At 42.3% G+C, this 16,980-nt stretch overlaps 1 protein-coding gene across 1 annotated transcript in view; it reads right to left on the bottom strand.

Annotated features, from left to right (window-relative positions):
• The window catches only part of ITK (IL2-inducible T-cell kinase), a 30,180-nt gene extending 13,467 nt beyond the window's left edge, over nucleotides 1-16,713 (bottom strand). Inside the window, exons 1-3 of the mRNA XM_010079593.1 lie at nucleotides 16,576-16,713; nucleotides 3,387-3,491; nucleotides 383-464 (exon numbers count right to left, since the gene is read on the bottom strand). Coding sequence (XP_010077895.1) covers nucleotides 383-464; nucleotides 3,387-3,491; nucleotides 16,576-16,713 — 325 coding nt within the window. The remainder of the gene's footprint in view (nucleotides 1-382; nucleotides 465-3,386; nucleotides 3,492-16,575) is intronic.
• Nucleotides 16,714-16,980: the final 267 nt, after the last annotated feature.

Below are 16,980 nucleotides of genomic sequence, written 5' to 3'. Positions count from 1 at the left end.
ATTATGATTCTCTAAGTCATCTAAACAAAAATCTATTAATAAGATCTGAAAAAATCTTCTACCCAGAAAAGACTTAATTTCTTTAAAAAAATTAGCCATATAAAAATGCTCATCTCTTCCTGAATAGGAAACCTCAAATTACAGTAACATATTAACAGTTTATCCTAGAAAGAGGCTAATAAAGCATTCCATGTCCAGATTTTCCACACACCCACAAATCTACAAGCAATTTGATTTTATAACCTCATTCCCCATTACTGTTTTGCATGCTTAGATATAAGACATCGACTCCTCTTGCATAATTCTCTGCATTACAGACTGTGAGAATACTGGTCTGGGATAAGTAACCTCAACAATTAGGTGGGCACAGGAGTTTCATTACCTTCCTTCAGTGTAAAGACCCATCTCTGCCGGCTCTCGCGATTGGGTGCAAACACGTAGAGTATGTAGTTGTCGTGGACGATCTGGAGAGGGGAGTAAAGAAGGGAGCCAGCCGTCAGAGACAATTCCAGATACACTGGGCACAAAGGAATCACTGAAGGAAACAGGTAGCATACCAACAAGCATCTCTTAACCTCATTGACTTTTGATTATTTCAAACGAAGCAGAAGCCCTGATCAAGAAAGGATTCTAGACAAGCAATATTTTGGATCAGCTTTATGCTGTTAAGAAATGCCTGTGAAATCAGTGGAGATGTAGCAATTTCAGCCTTTAGAGGGTTCAGCCCATTACTCGCTGATTGCAGTTTGTCCTTCTAAAGCATCTCTGGGGAAATGGCATCTGTTTCTCAGCAGTTTCTTGTAAGATACCTTCACTTAAGATCTAAGAGCCCAATTTAGCTTTTCGTGTGTCAGTATAAATCTCAAGCAACTCCTTGGAGATTATTTGGATTACTTTTGTTCTTCAAAGTTTTTAATACCTTTCAGTAGGATTATAGAGGGGAAATAAGAAGCTGGAGCAGATGAACAATGAGCAATCAAGATGCTGTTTTCATCAACTTGGCCTTAATGATGAACAAACAAAGGAAGAGAAATACAGAATGTTTGTGAAGTTTCAGAGCAAGGAGTAAAATCATCACAAGAACCAAAACAACTCAGAAACTGAATCAGATTACTACATTTGGGCCTAAAATTTGATGTAACATATAATCTATTTTCTCTTCCAATATTTATCTCAACAATTTAATTCCAAATGGGTCCCAGTCTCTTTGATGCACAGATGCTTTGAAAAACTTTGACCACTGTCTTTAAACAGAGGTTTCTACAAGAGAGCAGCTGGTTTTTTAAAGTTTCTCCAGTGGTGTAGATGAGGCAAAGTATATTATTGTTAAAAGAACAGGAAACATTTGCTCTCTCTTGCCCTGAAGCCCTTGCAGGCACACGCAGCCGTGTGACTCAGTTGCTTCGCATGCTACAGAGAGATAAATTATAACCTCTGTTACAAAAAATAGTAGGGGAGGAATAATTCCCGCTCATTTAAAGCCACTCTTGTTGATATTATTGTTATGTCTGTATAATGTTTTGACAATCTAAGGCAGATTTGGAAATACACAGTAAGCAGATCTCCAAAAGTTGTAGCCACGAGCATGCAGAACTCTAGAAAATCACTTGTTTCATGCCTCTCTGCAAGGGACTCACTTGCCAGATGAGCCACACAAAACCAAAAAGCCACTGGTGGTTCCACAGAAGATTTACGGCTGGGTGCAGCCAAGATATTTTTTAAAAAACCCAGACAATGTCATTTTAGAAAATACGACAGAACTGGCTGTTGGACAAAATCCAGATGGGCTACAAGCAGGGGCGATTACCTCAGTGGAGCATTGCCTGTCATGACTGGTCCACTGTTACCATCCCACCAGTCCTGGCCACTACCTTCACTTTATTTTGCTGTTCCTACAAGCACTGGAGATAAGGAGATACAGATTGGAAAACTCAGACCCAGAACAAACAGATCTGAGCATTTGTTTCGTTCCTTGTCTAGTCCATGTTCACTGAAATTAAGAGCAGTTGAGGTTCCCCCATCAAGCTTTCCCCCGGCCAGGCAGCTCCTACCCAGCCCCACTGAAGAGCTTTCCTGTGGGGCCGCTCACTGAGAGCTGTTTGCAGTGTATGACAGCATCTTCTGCTGCTCCCAAAAGCCCATAACCAAGGCCATAATGCTCTGATCATCTGATTTCTTGAGTGCTCATTATGCACCAACATAGCAGCATTTGGTAATGTTCCAGGACACTTTTTAAGATGCTGGTTGGGGACCACCCCAAGCTGGAGGGAGGGTCTTCCTGACCCAGCCAAATTTGGGAAATTATTTCCTTTCTCTTCTCATATCTCTACAAGGTAACATTTTCCAGGGCTCTGGCTACAGCATAGTGGGTATGCACTTTTACTGTTCTAATCCAGATATTGGAGAAGACTCTCCAAGCTACTTCATGGTTTGTCAGAATGACAGTACCAAACCAAGCCTCCAAGCTGATGCTAGTTTTGAGATAATAAGAATGGCAAAAAAAATACAAAAATCTGGCTTTATGGTTTTCTTTTTTCTTTTTATAGTTATCTAATCTGGCTTTATGGTTTTCTTTTTTCTTTTATAAAGCTATCTGTATTTTTAACTTTTATTGTGTACATGGATCACAATCCTTAGCTTTTCTCTGCAAGTCTGAGTCCCAATAATTCACTCTTTTAATGCCATCTGTGAACAGAGCTGGCCCCATATTTGCCTAAATCCATACACCATAATTATTAAGAAAATTACTGTCACAAGTATAATAAAATTCTAAGAGATGGCAGCACAGGGAATAACATAATAAACAGAAAATAGTCTGTGGCATTTCTGTTTACATAGCGATGTCAATGTATCCCATATGTATTAATTAACACTAGACAGTGTGTTCCTCATCCCAGAGCTACCACTGTCCACCTCTTGGTCGCGAGGCCACCTCATCACTAAAAGCTCTCTCTGTAAGGACAGTCTGGAGCAGGCTCCCTAACGCATACCATTCACCAGTTGCTGATGCAAAGGACACTGAATGTATTTAGTTTCAGCATCACTCAGGTAAATTCCCCAAAACCCTGGGTGGATTCCCCGTGTGAAAGATGGGCTTTCCCTGAACATGAGTTAGTGGGATAGCTGAATACTGTGTTAAACATGGGATAGGATTAGAAGATCCAATGATCCTTTCCAATTTAAAACCAATGAGTGTAAGAGGTTATGGATCTTGTAATAACGCTCAGTGGTTGCCCAGTTCATTTCAAACCTCGATCTGCTTTTTCTTCCTTTGTTGCTGTTCACCCTGGTGTTGGGTTCATTAATGACTGCACTGTGAGGGAGAATTTTATTGAAATACAAAATGAAGTGATATCGCTATCAGTATGGCCAACAGAGAGACTCACCTGGAAAGGATATTTATACTGACAGGGAATGATGATGTCACTTTTCACAATTTCCACACATTTAATCCTGGAAAGTTCCACAGAACCCTTCAAAGTCCTTTTTTTCTGAAAGACAAAGAAAAGCATTTGGTTAATGCTAATGATTGTGGATAAGTGAATAATTAAGACTGTCATGTCCACAGGAGATTTAATTTTAATGGAGCAGAAGCAAACAAACTGATTATGTAAGACATTTAAAAGTGTAAAGAACCATTCTCATATGTGGGACCTCTATATGGATTGCACGTACACATACATATATGTACATACATATATTTGAACTCAGCACATGGGTTCTTTGAGAACCAGTCAAAAACTTTGGTTGAAATTCAGTGGTTTTTTTTTTCTTCCAACAAAATGCCTTTTTAATGAAAAAAAACTGTTTTCATGAAATGTTCAGTTTACTAACACTCCTGTTTCATACTGAAAAGCTGTAAAACAATAAATATTTTGTTTTAAAAAATATTTGGGTACTGAGAATTTCAAACCTAAACATTTTGTCTAAAATATAACATTTTACTGCATCTATTTTCCCAGAAACAAAACACTTCTCTGTTTTTGTTCTGTCTGGGTATTTGGCTAGGAAAAAATAACAGGAAATTTTGAAATAAATAATATCCTCCAAAACTTGCCGACAAAACTATTTTTCTGCCAGCCTCTGCTGCGTTATTATTCATCATACAGCAGATACCCAGATAACAGCATGGGCAGTTAGGATACCTAGATAACAGTATGGGCAACTACCTCGGCGTACCCTATGTCCTACTGAACCCTCGCCCGTAGCCCCTTGGCGGGTGGCACTCAGCTTTTGCAAGAGAGGGGCGAGGCGGCTGCCGGCACGCGGCAGGCGGGAGCCGAGCTGAGGCTGGTGTCTGGTGCACGCTTCTGAAGGATTCACTACAAATGCGTTTGCTCTTCGGAGGCAAACTGGTTTCCTGTTTTGATTCGTTTTCAGTAGGGATTAAACATGAGCTGTCTCCCAGCTCAGCTTTGTTACAACGTGACGGAAATCAGTGAGATTTAAGAACCCCCAAAACACTACAGAAGGTTCTGTTTTTCAAACACAGGCAGTTGTCAATGGGAGAGAGCATGAACTTCAGTGATCATGTTGTATCTGTCCTGGGTTATCATTCAGAGACACAGCAGGACTTCGGCAACTTGCTGTCCCTCCCTCGGGACCCCAACTCAACCTTTTGTGCGCTTCACCCTCCAGCTCCCTCGTGCCCCTTGCACAACTGGCTGGGGACTTTGTGTTTGTATACTTGGACTTGAGCAAAGAGGGAAATTGTTACACTGTGGTCTCACGTTGCTCTTGTAGAACTTTGCCGGTGTATTAGGCTTTGTATTTGCATCTGCTTGCAGTTCAGCCAGCGCCTCTGGATTTACTACCAGCACCATCTCCTCTAGACAGCATCTGCCTACATAGCTCCATGGGGTGGAGTGGGATTTTTTTATATCAATAAACCCAAGGCCATAAAACACCCCTAAATGTAAATACCAATTAACTATCAAGAGTATTGCCAAGCCTTAGAAGGCATTGCTGCACACCATTTTCACCATGTATTTTCTTTCATTCTTGTCTTCTCACTTCTTTCTTCTAGACTTGGCTTCCTCTGTCTCCACAACCTCCTCTGTTATTTGTTTTGCCCCTGGGACTTCTAACCCTTCCATGAGACACAAAGCCATTTATTTCCTATAAAACCCTTCAATTTTGCTAGCATTGAACCCTCCTTCATCTTATTCCTTTGAAGTCCCAGGGCTTAGCCACATGCCCTCCTCCTCTGAGGCTTTAGGAAGCGATGCTGTGCCAGTCACACGCTCTGCTCTTTCACTGCAGACTGGTTTTTGGTGACACCTGTCCAGACCCTGCTGAAATACAAGGTCCAGCCTTTTCAGGGAGCTTTGTGTAGTTGTCCTGCAGCTCTCATCACCTACTGTGCTCCTTTTAATCATGTAATTTCAGCAACGGAAACTCCTCATAATCTCGTGTTGCAGAGCAAGGTCAGGGTGCGTCTCACAGCCAGCGCCTTGCCTGGCACATCCTCAGCAGATGGGACTTTGCTGATAGAAAGCAATTACAGTCCCCTAGCAGCACAAACAACTGGAATTACCACTCACAAACCAGGCATTACCCAGAAACCGGGCTGGAAGCTAAACATATCCTTGCTTTTGTGATGCCTGACTGCACTTTAATCCAACAAAAGCAACTGGGCCATTTGGAAGGGAGTGGAGAGGAAAAGCCTCTTAAACATGGGCTCCAAAAACCTCAGAGACTTGTTCCTAAAAGGGCTAGACAAAACATGCTGACAGATCTCCATTTGTTCTTTTCAGTCTGTCCAGAGTATAATTAAGTAGATGTTTTAGCTGGTTGGTTAGAAAAAACATCAGTGGTCTTACTGTGTAATGTGTGTGGAAAGATACCCAAGGCATGCTGCTGTCCCACGAGGAGATGTACAGTGTGCTGCAGATCCTGTCCATCCTGTTGCATTTCTTTTGATCAATTATTTGCAATATGTCAATTCCAGGAAGGAGAGCTAACAGCTCTGAACGGACCCAGGTGCATCATAAACCAAACACATTACCGTCTTCATCTTTGGTATTTCACCTCTTGTTACACAGCTCCAGTAGCTCTTTCACTGATGAATCCTTTAGTTTGTGTCTACTGCATAAACTAGATGACCACAGTGGTCCCTATTTGCCTGAGATACCAGGACAGTTGACTGTGGGACAAGTGCTGTAGCCCTGCCCTGCAGCACCAGAAGGCATCTCATTGTGCTTGCCTGGGGAGTGAGCCACCTGGCATTTACCATGTGCTGAGACCACACAGCCACCAACACTGCTACTCACCCATGCCACGGCAGCTTGGGCACCCAACAAAACGAATCACTTCACCAGCTCAGGGTGAAGGAGTGGGGATGTGGAGCCCATGGCAGGAGGGCAGCGAGCCCTCGGTGGCTGCTGGAGGTGACACAGCTCTGTGCCATGAGCACACTTCCTGATTGTGGCTCTGCACCCTTCAGCTTCACCAATGTCTAAGATCTTGTAAGATATGGGGCTGTGCAGTCTGAGGAATTTGCTGCTTTCTGGCTGACACTTTGCTGTTGCTATTTGTGAAGCCCATTCATCAAACGAGCTGCACCAAGGGCTGCAGGTCCCTTGGTGGATGCTTAAAGGTTTTGCTGAACTCCACTGTATTTACCAAAGGGCCCTGGCAAAAAAGGTAGCCACCAGTGCTGCAAGCGGAGGGAAGGGAAGGAGGCCAAATGCTTGGGAGAGGTGAGGCAGGATGGGCAGAGCCGTATCTCAAGGAGCAGGGGAGGAGAGAGCAGGCAGCATTCTCTGGCACGCAGGAAGGCAGCGTGCCATGTTTCGTAAAGCTGGCTTGGTTCAGAAGTTGTATAAGAACATGTATCTTGTTTCTTTTGTGCTGGTGAGGGGAAAACCAAGCAGTCAGGATTCATGCAGCCCCAAACTCCTCAGCAGCGGACACTACCAAGGGCTCTGCGTGGTGCAGCTGGGATTTCCAAGCCCCACATCCCTGTGGGTTTGCGCTCACCTCTCTACCTTCCTGTACCTCGTCCCCACTGCCTGCGTTCCCCTTTGCAACACTGGCTGCTGCTCCTGGCCCAGCTGGGCGCCTCACAGCAGAAAGGAACACAGTCCCCTCTGCAGCCCTGCTGTGTGCCCCGCTGGAGTCCCTCCTCCTGCCATGGGGCCCATCTGTGAGCCCGTGTTTGCCCACTGCTCCCCAGTTGCAGCTGGATATTTTCCCTCGGTAGGAGCAGAGGTGAAAGCTAATTCATAGCTGCGGTGGAGCAAGGTGGGAAATTCCAGTCCTCTGTCAACTCAACCACAGAAACATTTCCATCAATAAAAGCATTTAATGACCTTCTCTGTAGCGTCAGGGCTTTTTGTAAGAATCTGAGCCAAACTTCATTCCCTGTTTTCGCTTCTTGTCTTGACTAGAAGGAACCATTCTTATTTGGTGATTAAACAGATGAGGTGTCTTTGCCTTGTCCTGTGTCACCTGGTCCCTGGGCTCAGTGTGCAGCCTGGACAGAGGCAGAAACTGATTTTGGGGGTTTCTTACTCTGTGGGCTTGAGGTGGTGAAACCAAACTGGGTAATTTTTGCAATGCTATATACAGTCCCTCAGGAACAGGCAGGGAAAAAAAAAAAAGAAAAAAGCAAAAGCTGACTTCTGCATGCAACTAGAATAAAAGCACGTGTAAGCATGAAGAGGGGCTTGTGTGCACATTGAAGCATTTTTAGAGTGGCAATGAGAGACTGCTGTGCTGGCAAGAGCAGTGTCTTCAACATCTCCTGCAGGCACTGGTCTTAAGAGGACTAACGTCCCTCTGCAGAGGGCTTGCACGGTGAATGTTCTCTAGACCCCCATCCACAACTGACTAGTGACATGGTAACTGTACCCAGTAACAAATTAGCAATAACAATAACACAGTTTAGCCGTATCATACTACCATCACCTGTAGCTTTGTCCCACTGGTTTCTGAACTGCGGTACATACGCACTGTGGGGTGATGGAGAGGTCAAAACAGGCTCGAGAGGGGGCGTGAGCTAGTTTCAGGGAGCAATGCAACTGCCCTGGCACGGTGCTTGAATGCAGGTAGAACTTCACGTGTGCCTTTTTAGTAGGGTTTTTTTCAGGAAAATCGATTCCCTGTCTAAAATTAGAGGGCTCAGCTTCCATCTGTGTTGCTGTCCTTAAGCTGCACTTCCAAATAGAAAAGTGGATTTACTGAATTTAAGTGCTGTAAATTCAGCCTGGGATCTTCACACTTTTTTCCCCTTCATGTATGTTATCACCTGCATGAAGACTATGAAGTCTAAGTTGGACCACCAAACGCACCCATGCAACCCCACTGCTTTTAAGAACAGAAACACCTGCCCTGTTGATAGACAGGCAGCAACAGGACAGAAAAAGAAACAGAAATCCTTTCCACTCAGCTGATTAATAACAGAACTAAAACCAGAGAGAGCTCTTGTGTTCCCAGAGCCAACAGCTGTGGCTGAATGCCCACAGGGATGGATGTCTTAAGTAACGATGTTGCTATTAAGAGCACAGTAAGCATTTTAAATATTCCCCTAGCTATGAAGAGCAAAGGGACATGGTCCCAGCTGGGAGGCAGCGTGGGCTGCTCCTGGCTCAGCACATCTTCTTGGGTAGCACCTGAGAGCAATGAGCTCAGGCTGACATAAAATGGGAAAACCCCAACAAATCCCACCATAAATGTGCCTGTCTTCAGAATAATTCAGGCTGATTTCAAAATGATTGAAAAAATATTTAAAATTGAAGAATCCTTCTCTCCTAGGGCTGTCTCTGGGCTTAAAAAGGCTAAATTAAGGTCTAAGTTTGTATGGTCAGATCCTTCAAGATGTTCCCTATCAGCTTCCAGCATAACATTTGAGGGTATTTTTGTAGTTTTACTCTGAATGGCAGGTACTGACCACTCCTGGGGTCAGACCACTTGGCTGGTGGACCTCTGGTGTAGTCTATGATCACACTTTTATACTCTCATGTGCTTAAATTAAGCTCTAGGAATAATATAGGAACATATATCCATTGCTTGCTCTGGTTTCTCTCCACATAATTCCGTAAGAAAATATTTACCATAGCCATACAGTGTTAAAGCTCTATTTGAGCTATTAAAATGTCATTTTACAGATTATATGAGTACATGGCTTCAAGGCGAGAGGCACCATTACAGGTCTGGCCACTGTCAGGAAATAAATGGGTCAATGAACAGACCCCTCCAATGGGCCTGTCTGTCTCTTTGCAGACATTAATATCAACATGAAGCAGAACCACTGTGCAAAGTATAACAGCTTCCAATGGCAGAGAGCTTGATTGGTTTGGTGAATTTTAAAAAAACTTTGAATTTTAAAAGAAAATTGTAAGGGATTTTGCATTTCCTGCTAATACTAAGTGCTCCAAAGGAAAATTGGAAAGAGGTGATAACTGATAATGCTGGGATTTTCAATAGAGCTCTGAGTGTTGCATTATGCTTTAATACCTCCAGTCTACCCTGTTATATTTGATATTTAAATCCCTCAATGTAGCTGCTTGTTTACATGTCTATCATGACTATTTTGTCCTTCTATTTGAATTTTTTTTTTTTTAAATTGTTTTACAGTTGTTTACACATGTAAAGATGTTTTAGAGGTGGGCATACCCTGGATGCAGAATGCATTGAATTGTGTTGAATGACAAAATCAACTGCAATCAGTGCCTAAGATGCCTCCATTCATTGAAGCAGCAGTGATGGAGAAGCACATGGAGGAGTCTGGGGAGGCAGCTGGAGGGCTGGGTCTGCTTCACTGCTGTAACTCATCCACGGGCACTCCACTGCAGTCCTCATTTCAGTATCAAATCTTGTTTACTGAGGCCAATACTGTTGGTAGCCAAAGCCTGTTCCATGCCAACAAACTCCGTTTGTTATCGATTTACTCAGTTGAATTCTCAGTTTGCCTGGGGAATATCTGCTACAGACTCCTACTAACCTTATAAAGTCCCATAGGCCAGACCCAGTGTTGCAGTTCCACCAAAATAATTTTAAACCAGAGAAATCTAACCTTTTTTTAAAACACCAGTGAAGTCCCGGACCTCTGACCCTGGAAACTTAGCCAAGAGCTGGTTTACTTCTCCAGGCTTGCTAAGGTGTCCAATTTTCAGAATTACATGAGCTGAAAACAGAAGACATGCAGGGGAAAATTGCAACCATAACCTTTCTGCAAGGTTTTATGGTACAAAGTGTGCCATGGGCTGTGTGTATTAACATCCAAGTAAAGAGATCTGGTGGAAAAGCGCATTTGGCCATAAGAGCACTTTTCTCCTGGCCCATCACAGAGCCTCACACCTTAGCAATAGCCTGGTATTTTCACTGAACTCCTGTTTTAAGGTTGGACAAAGCCACTTCCAATGATCACATTGTCTCGGGTGCTGTCTATGAGGATAATCAAGGTACGGATACCTACCATCAGCACAAGTGATTTGACAAGAAAATCAATGTCACCATCAAGAAATAGAAAAAAAAAAAAAAAGGAAGATTCTTGGCTTTCAAATGAGCTTTCTAATATGATGGAAATGAGTCTTTTATGTTACATAAAAACATGTGGAACAACTACTCTATCAGTTTCTTCAAAACTGTTCTTGACTAGCAAAGACTGGGAGGAGTGGATTGCAGTGAATGAAGGAGTCAATGAAAGAAGGGGAGCTACATTAAATAAACTAAGTGATATCACGTTTTCATTAAAAAAGCATAAGCTTTAAGGATCAAAAAAAATTGGTCAGAAAGGATGAAAGACTATATAAAGCAACAGGCAGGCATTGAACAATGTCAGTTACGATGTTGATTCCAATATAAAGCAAAGGCAGGCACTGGAAGCAAAAATGGCCACAGTAGAAAAGTCTAATAAAAGGTAACTATTATTAAATCTCATATTTATTGTAGTATATTAATATTAGGAGGAATTCCTTCCTTCTTAAAGATATAAAAGAAAACATGTGTTTGAAGATTTTTCCATATCTGTAATGTTCTCCAACAGAAGAAAGATTTGAGCTTTGTAATTTGAAGAAAAGGGAAGTATCTGATATTTGCTGGGAAGACATTGCTCAGCTTTAAAAAATCTTGAAAGATTAAAGAACAATAAATACCTAAGCAAAGATCTAGTAGGAGCAGAACGGGGTATGCACAGAAAGTGCAAAAAGAAAATCATTACAATAAAATTCTGAAGATAAAATTAGTTATTCCCGCAAAAAGATCTATTTTTATTACCAGACTTTACCACACATTTGTAGAGCTAGAAGGGCCATAGAGGGCAGACACAGAACAACCCACATTTTGCTTAAATCAGTCTTGTCTAGACAACATCACCCCCCTGAATCATTCCGCAGAAGTCGTGAACAAGAATTGCAATAGACGGGAACTTTGTAAACATCCAGAAAAATGTTTGATAAAATACATCAGAACAGGTTGCCCAAAGATGTGAAATCTCTGTCGCTGGCTTTCAAGCACTGGCTAGTAAACACTATAGCCAACCTGTTCTAGTGGTGGCGATAGTCCTCCGAGGGTTCATCTAATGTTGGCAACTATTTGGCCCCGTGCACGAAGTCCGACTCAATGAATTTAAGAAGTGCCCTCCATGATTCTGTGATTTCACTGTAGAAATGAGGCTCATTGTGGCAAACAACAGGAACTTAATCCTCCCTCAACTCCAATAATAGAATTCAGATTAAAAAATTCATTTTAAATTTATGGAGGTGTACTGAAGGATTCATTTGACATTAGGCAGAGGTTTGTACCTTGTCTCCATCTTATTTAAGGTGTTACTGATTTTATTACCTAAAAATTCATTGAAACAGCTGTGATGTAGACAGATGCCAAGCCCGACTTCTTTGTGACTGATGTGTATTAATAAATTCGTTGGAGATATGCATCAGAAGACAGATGGTATTGCACATTCTGGTAAGCAACCAAGACTTTTTAATAAATATATGACAAGTTACGAAGAATGCCGTATCTACTCAGGTATATATTTATTTGGAAGGTAGTCTTTAAAACCATAATTAAATTCACTTTATATGAGGACTATAGCTTCATGACTGTTAAGGTATTCAGCATACACAAAAGCAATGAGAAATGGTATGAAGGGTTACTCTAATTAACAGGAACACCAAAATGGAGATCTTCAGAAGCAAAGTGTTCATCTGTTTGCATTAGAGTCTTGGGGAGAAAACCAAATTGTTCCAGGGCAGGATGGACAAGTTGGATTCTGTGTAGAATAATGAAGGTAAAATGGCCTGCTGGACCGAGGAACAATGTGCTGCTTTTGTTACCGTGGGTAGCTGGACTGCTGCAAGTAACACAACATGTAAGTAATGCAACAGAAGCAGCTGAAGCACTTTTTTGGATGCTGATAAAAGGATTTTCAGACAAATTTATTCCTTTGTTCTCCCGGAACAAGAGTTTGAAAGCAAATTTCAAGACACACTAAAATGTCATTTTTATGTCTGAATATCAAAGATCTGAAGGAAAGAGCCCAGGACAAGCTGGCTCAGGCTGTGTGACCTCTTGAGCATCTGACCAGTGTGGGAAGAATAGTGCTGATGTAAATGGAAAGGGAACTCAGTCCTTTTCTGTGTGCTCCTTTCATTGCTGCCTTTAAAAGACAGACTACTAATAGCCCACAAGTGCACGAAGATATGAAATTTAGAAGTATTTGTATTTATGTGCCTGAACTTCCCAGGTGTTAGGTGCAGATTTCCCAGCTCTGCAATACTTCTCAGAATGCCTGTATAGGGCAAAGTGCTAATTATTGAAGAGGGACACGAATCACTTCTCCACAGTTGATGCAGACACACCTGAGCGCTCTCCGCAGGGCTGAACCACCCCAAGTTGAGCAGCCCTGATGCAGAGATCATGTATGGCCATGGTACAACATTAGCATGATACCAGCCCAGAAGACAGTGTCCTGTTCACTAAGTGTGGCATCAGCCACAGACAGCTGTGCTGGTTTTAGACTAAGGCCAGCTTGAAATACAGGTGACATGCTCGTTTCTGGCTGTCCCCATCCAGGCAGGAATGTGACATGCCGAAGACTATGCAAGAACCTCTCTCTACTTAGTATCAGAAATACTAAACTGTCTCTCTCCACTCTGCTGTCTGCTAACTTGAAGGATTTACCAAACACCATAAACTGTTAGGTGAATGGGGTATAGGTAACTCACCGGTTTCAGTATTTTTGCTAAGTAAGGACATTTGAAACTCTGTCCTAGACACCTCTCCAAAGGGATTCACTTGTCTGCTTCTTCTGCAGTACTGCAAGTGTACTGGCACCCTGAGAGCATCACATAGCGTCTTCACTGTCGGTTATTCTGGTGAGGATCAAACTCATTGAAATAGTTAAAATTCTTACTCCCATGTATTCATTTACTCACATGCAGAGTAGCTATAAAATCAGACCCTGGAAATGAAGAAATTTTGCCTGTGGAATTGATTTGCATGTTATAATAAAGGCACTTCTGATGTACTTTACTAGAGACGGGGGCTGAATACATGTGCCTGATATCAAGGCTTTGCTTTATGTTAAGACAGCCCTGCATTGTGCACTGTGTAATTAATTCCAGAAAACACAGCTTCTTATTGTCGTCAGTTATCGGGGGCTCATTCTCCTAATGAGATATGTAAATATCTTTCATTAGCATTAATGGCAATTGTGTGCTTGGCCCCTGAGGAGAACAGGGCTTTCTGTCTAGCGATGGCCGTTATGAGGAAAATGCTGTTACAGTTACTGCAAAAATTTGCCTTCATGATGTTGGTTGTCTGGACAGATTTTGGTATCATTTGCAGAATTATCCCTGTACCCCTTTGACCCGTTTATTTCCTTGCTTTGACTGCTACAATAAACGCTTAAACTTCTTTTTATACCCCCAGCGTCAAAATGCAGAGAAAGGGATTGGCTGCTAAATTCTGTTAAATACGGGCAAAACATGTAAGCCTGGGCTTAATGCATAAGCATATGTTTTACTTTAAGCCACCCAATTGAAATTAGTGGGACTTCTCAAGCTGTTAAGCAGTTCTCTGGTTGTTTTACCTGGCTCTATGCACAGGCTGTTGTTACTGACTGCCTGGGGACCAGAGAGGTGGGCACTGAACAGCACTGAGCTCTGGGTACAGTAAGCCACTGGACAGGCTGGGAAGGGGTTCTTGGAGAAACTCCTTGCAAACTCTTATAGCAAATATCCCCAGAGATTTCCCTTGACAAATACATACTTTAAAAGCCCAGCCAGTTGCTGGCCCCATCTATATGGTGCAGTACACACTCCTAGGGACACTCCCCATCGCTGCAGTCAGCTGGCAGAGAACACCAGCATCCTTACCACTTTCCCTAAACCTCCAGAGCAGGGGGACCATGTGGAAACTGCCTGCTGGCAGTGGTGACAGCCTGCGCTAACCCCTGCCAGCCCACAAATTATCTGAGAGAGTCTCCACGGAGCAGAGCCAAACCCCTGCCAGGGCTTGTGCTACACAAGGAGCACTACAACCATTGGTGTCAATGCCCGTGCACACTCCCTGGTCCTGGTTCATTCACCAGGATGGGCACAGCCTGCGTGTCGGGCAGGTATCGTAATCCCTTCACTATCGTATCCCTTCTCTAGCTGTGAGCTCAATTGCTGCGGGTTCACTGTGTTCTCAGCACAAAACAAGACGGAGCTTGCATGGGCTGCCCTAAGCTTTCCTCTCCAGAACAGCAATGACCTGACCACGCGGAGGTCTCACCAGGATGGTCTAATTTTGGGGAAGATTGCTGAAGAGGCTGAGGATAGGTTCTGGGAGTATGTTACAGGACAAGCTCTTTTCTCCTGATTTTGTACAAAGTTCTTCTGTTCAGGTAACAACCTGATTTTGATGGTTTGTATCAGAAAAAAAAAACAAAAAACAAAAAACGATATTTCATGGAAAATCAGCCCTGTAATTATAGATATACCCACTGTCCCTCAAATATGTATGAAGGCCTAAAGTTACATGTGTGTTTACATATACATGTCTACACATATATAATATGTGCCTGTTTAAAATACGTCATATATAACATAAAGTATATTATAGCATACCAAACCCTCATCTTGCCTAATTGACCTTTAGGAAGATGAAGGGAGAAAATTTCCAAAGGCACTTACATAGTGTATGAAATCTATGCCTCACTGAAACTCACTTGAGTCAAATTTTCCAAACTATTTCATGTCTAAAGATGCCAACAGACACCTACTGTGATTCCGCAAATGTATCTAGGCAAAGTGCATGTTGAATTCACCTCAAGTCCACCAAGACTCAAAAAGTACCAAAGAAAACTAATCATGGAGATTTCTCTACATACCTATGGCAGGATCGCTTAGATGCTTTTGAAAATTTTATCCAGAATAATTAAGTAAAATAGTTATAATAGAATTTAAAATCTTAAATAATGGCATTTGAAAGATAGTTTGGGTAGCAAAGACAGTTTCAAACCAAATGCGGACATATGACACAGCTATAAATACTTTCCTATTTAAATGTGGAGGTAAGAAAAAGGCTATAAAATAAAAGCAAGAAAAACATTTTGTTGGGCATATTAGAGAGAAATAACTTGCAAGTAAAAATGACTGTTAACCTTAAATCTGGTGTCCAGCCTCAACGGGGTTATGATACAATACAAGGGCACATCATACTTCTCCTTTCTTGTTTAACTTAATTTTCTGCAACTAAGCAAGATCAAATGGTCTGAAGTTGCCAGTGTTGGATAGCAAGGCAGCACGATCCCCAGTACTGGTCTGCGTACTGTAACGGTGCCTAAACATCATGGATTAACAGCATGTTCAGTGACTGTTGGAAAACAAGCAGTATTATTTACAACTGTAATGAGGCTCAGCAAATATTCAGCTAAATAGAAGAGCGAAATAATTCTCACTTCATGACAACACTTAGCACAATGGAATGCACAACTTAACTTCTAATTATCTTCATATTTAGCAAGTCAGGGAAATGCAAGCTTGGGGAAACAATGCCCAGTCTGAGCATGGATCTATCTCATCATCACATCCCTTCTGAAGCTAGCTTCGAGACTAGATCTATTACACAGGGCAGCTGAATTTATTTTAAGATGCAAGGCTTGTCTCCCACCAGCCATCAGTCTTCTGCCATGCAGAAAAGAATGAGATGGTGAAGATCTGTGGATGATTTTTGTTTTTTCTCAGATATAATTAGGGTACACTTGTAATTTTTGCAATACAGCACTCCAGGTCACCCTGGTACTCATGTGAACTGCCGGGCACAGGCTCACGCAGCTGGTACACACACCGGTTATAACAGCCCGTGCTAAAGTCCTACAACACAACTAGACCCTTTCTATGAAACAGCAAGGTAGTCTTACTCCTCCATGCGCACCAAATGCCCACTGCTCAGAAACCCTAAATGGCCCATTTGACCCCTCTGCAATTTTCAGAGAATGGTGCCATAGCAAGGACCACAAATGTTAAGTTAATAAAATTTAACAAAGATCATCCTTGCCTCTATTTGCATCCTTCCCTTCCTTTAGCAAACATTATGTTTCCTTCCTTTACTCTATTATGAGAGAGAAAATGGCTGACGTACCCCATGGCGATGCTCATAGTAAGCCAGCTTGGATTTGGTTAAGACAAAGAAGCGCACTTTAAAGTTGGAGGGTGATGTCCTTCTCTTCTGCTGGGATTTTTTGATCAGCAGTTCCTCTAGGAGCACACAGTTATTCATGGCTGAGCCCAAAACGGTCCTCTCCCAGGACACGGGATGCCTGCCCTATGTGCTGAGTGTCTGTCCAAGAGAGAGACACAAGAAGGAAGACAGTTAATTTGAAAAAAAAAAAAAAAAAAGAAAAAAAAAAAGGTGTTCAAAAGGCAGCGTAGGTGCTTTGAGCTTTATCTTCCTATCTACAGCAAAGCTTCCTTTCTGTCAAACCAGAACCACATCCTCTCTGAAGTCATAAAATGAACAGCACATGTTGAAATACACGCGAAGATA

This window comes from Pterocles gutturalis, unplaced genomic scaffold (genome assembly GCF_000699245.1).
Source record: "Pterocles gutturalis isolate BGI_N339 unplaced genomic scaffold, ASM69924v1 scaffold13299, whole genome shotgun sequence".
NCBI classification, from domain to species: domain Eukaryota; kingdom Metazoa; phylum Chordata; class Aves; order Pterocliformes; family Pteroclidae; genus Pterocles; species Pterocles gutturalis.
The sequence above is the reverse complement of the archived record's forward strand: the minus strand, read 5'-3'. Positions and strand labels throughout refer to the sequence as shown.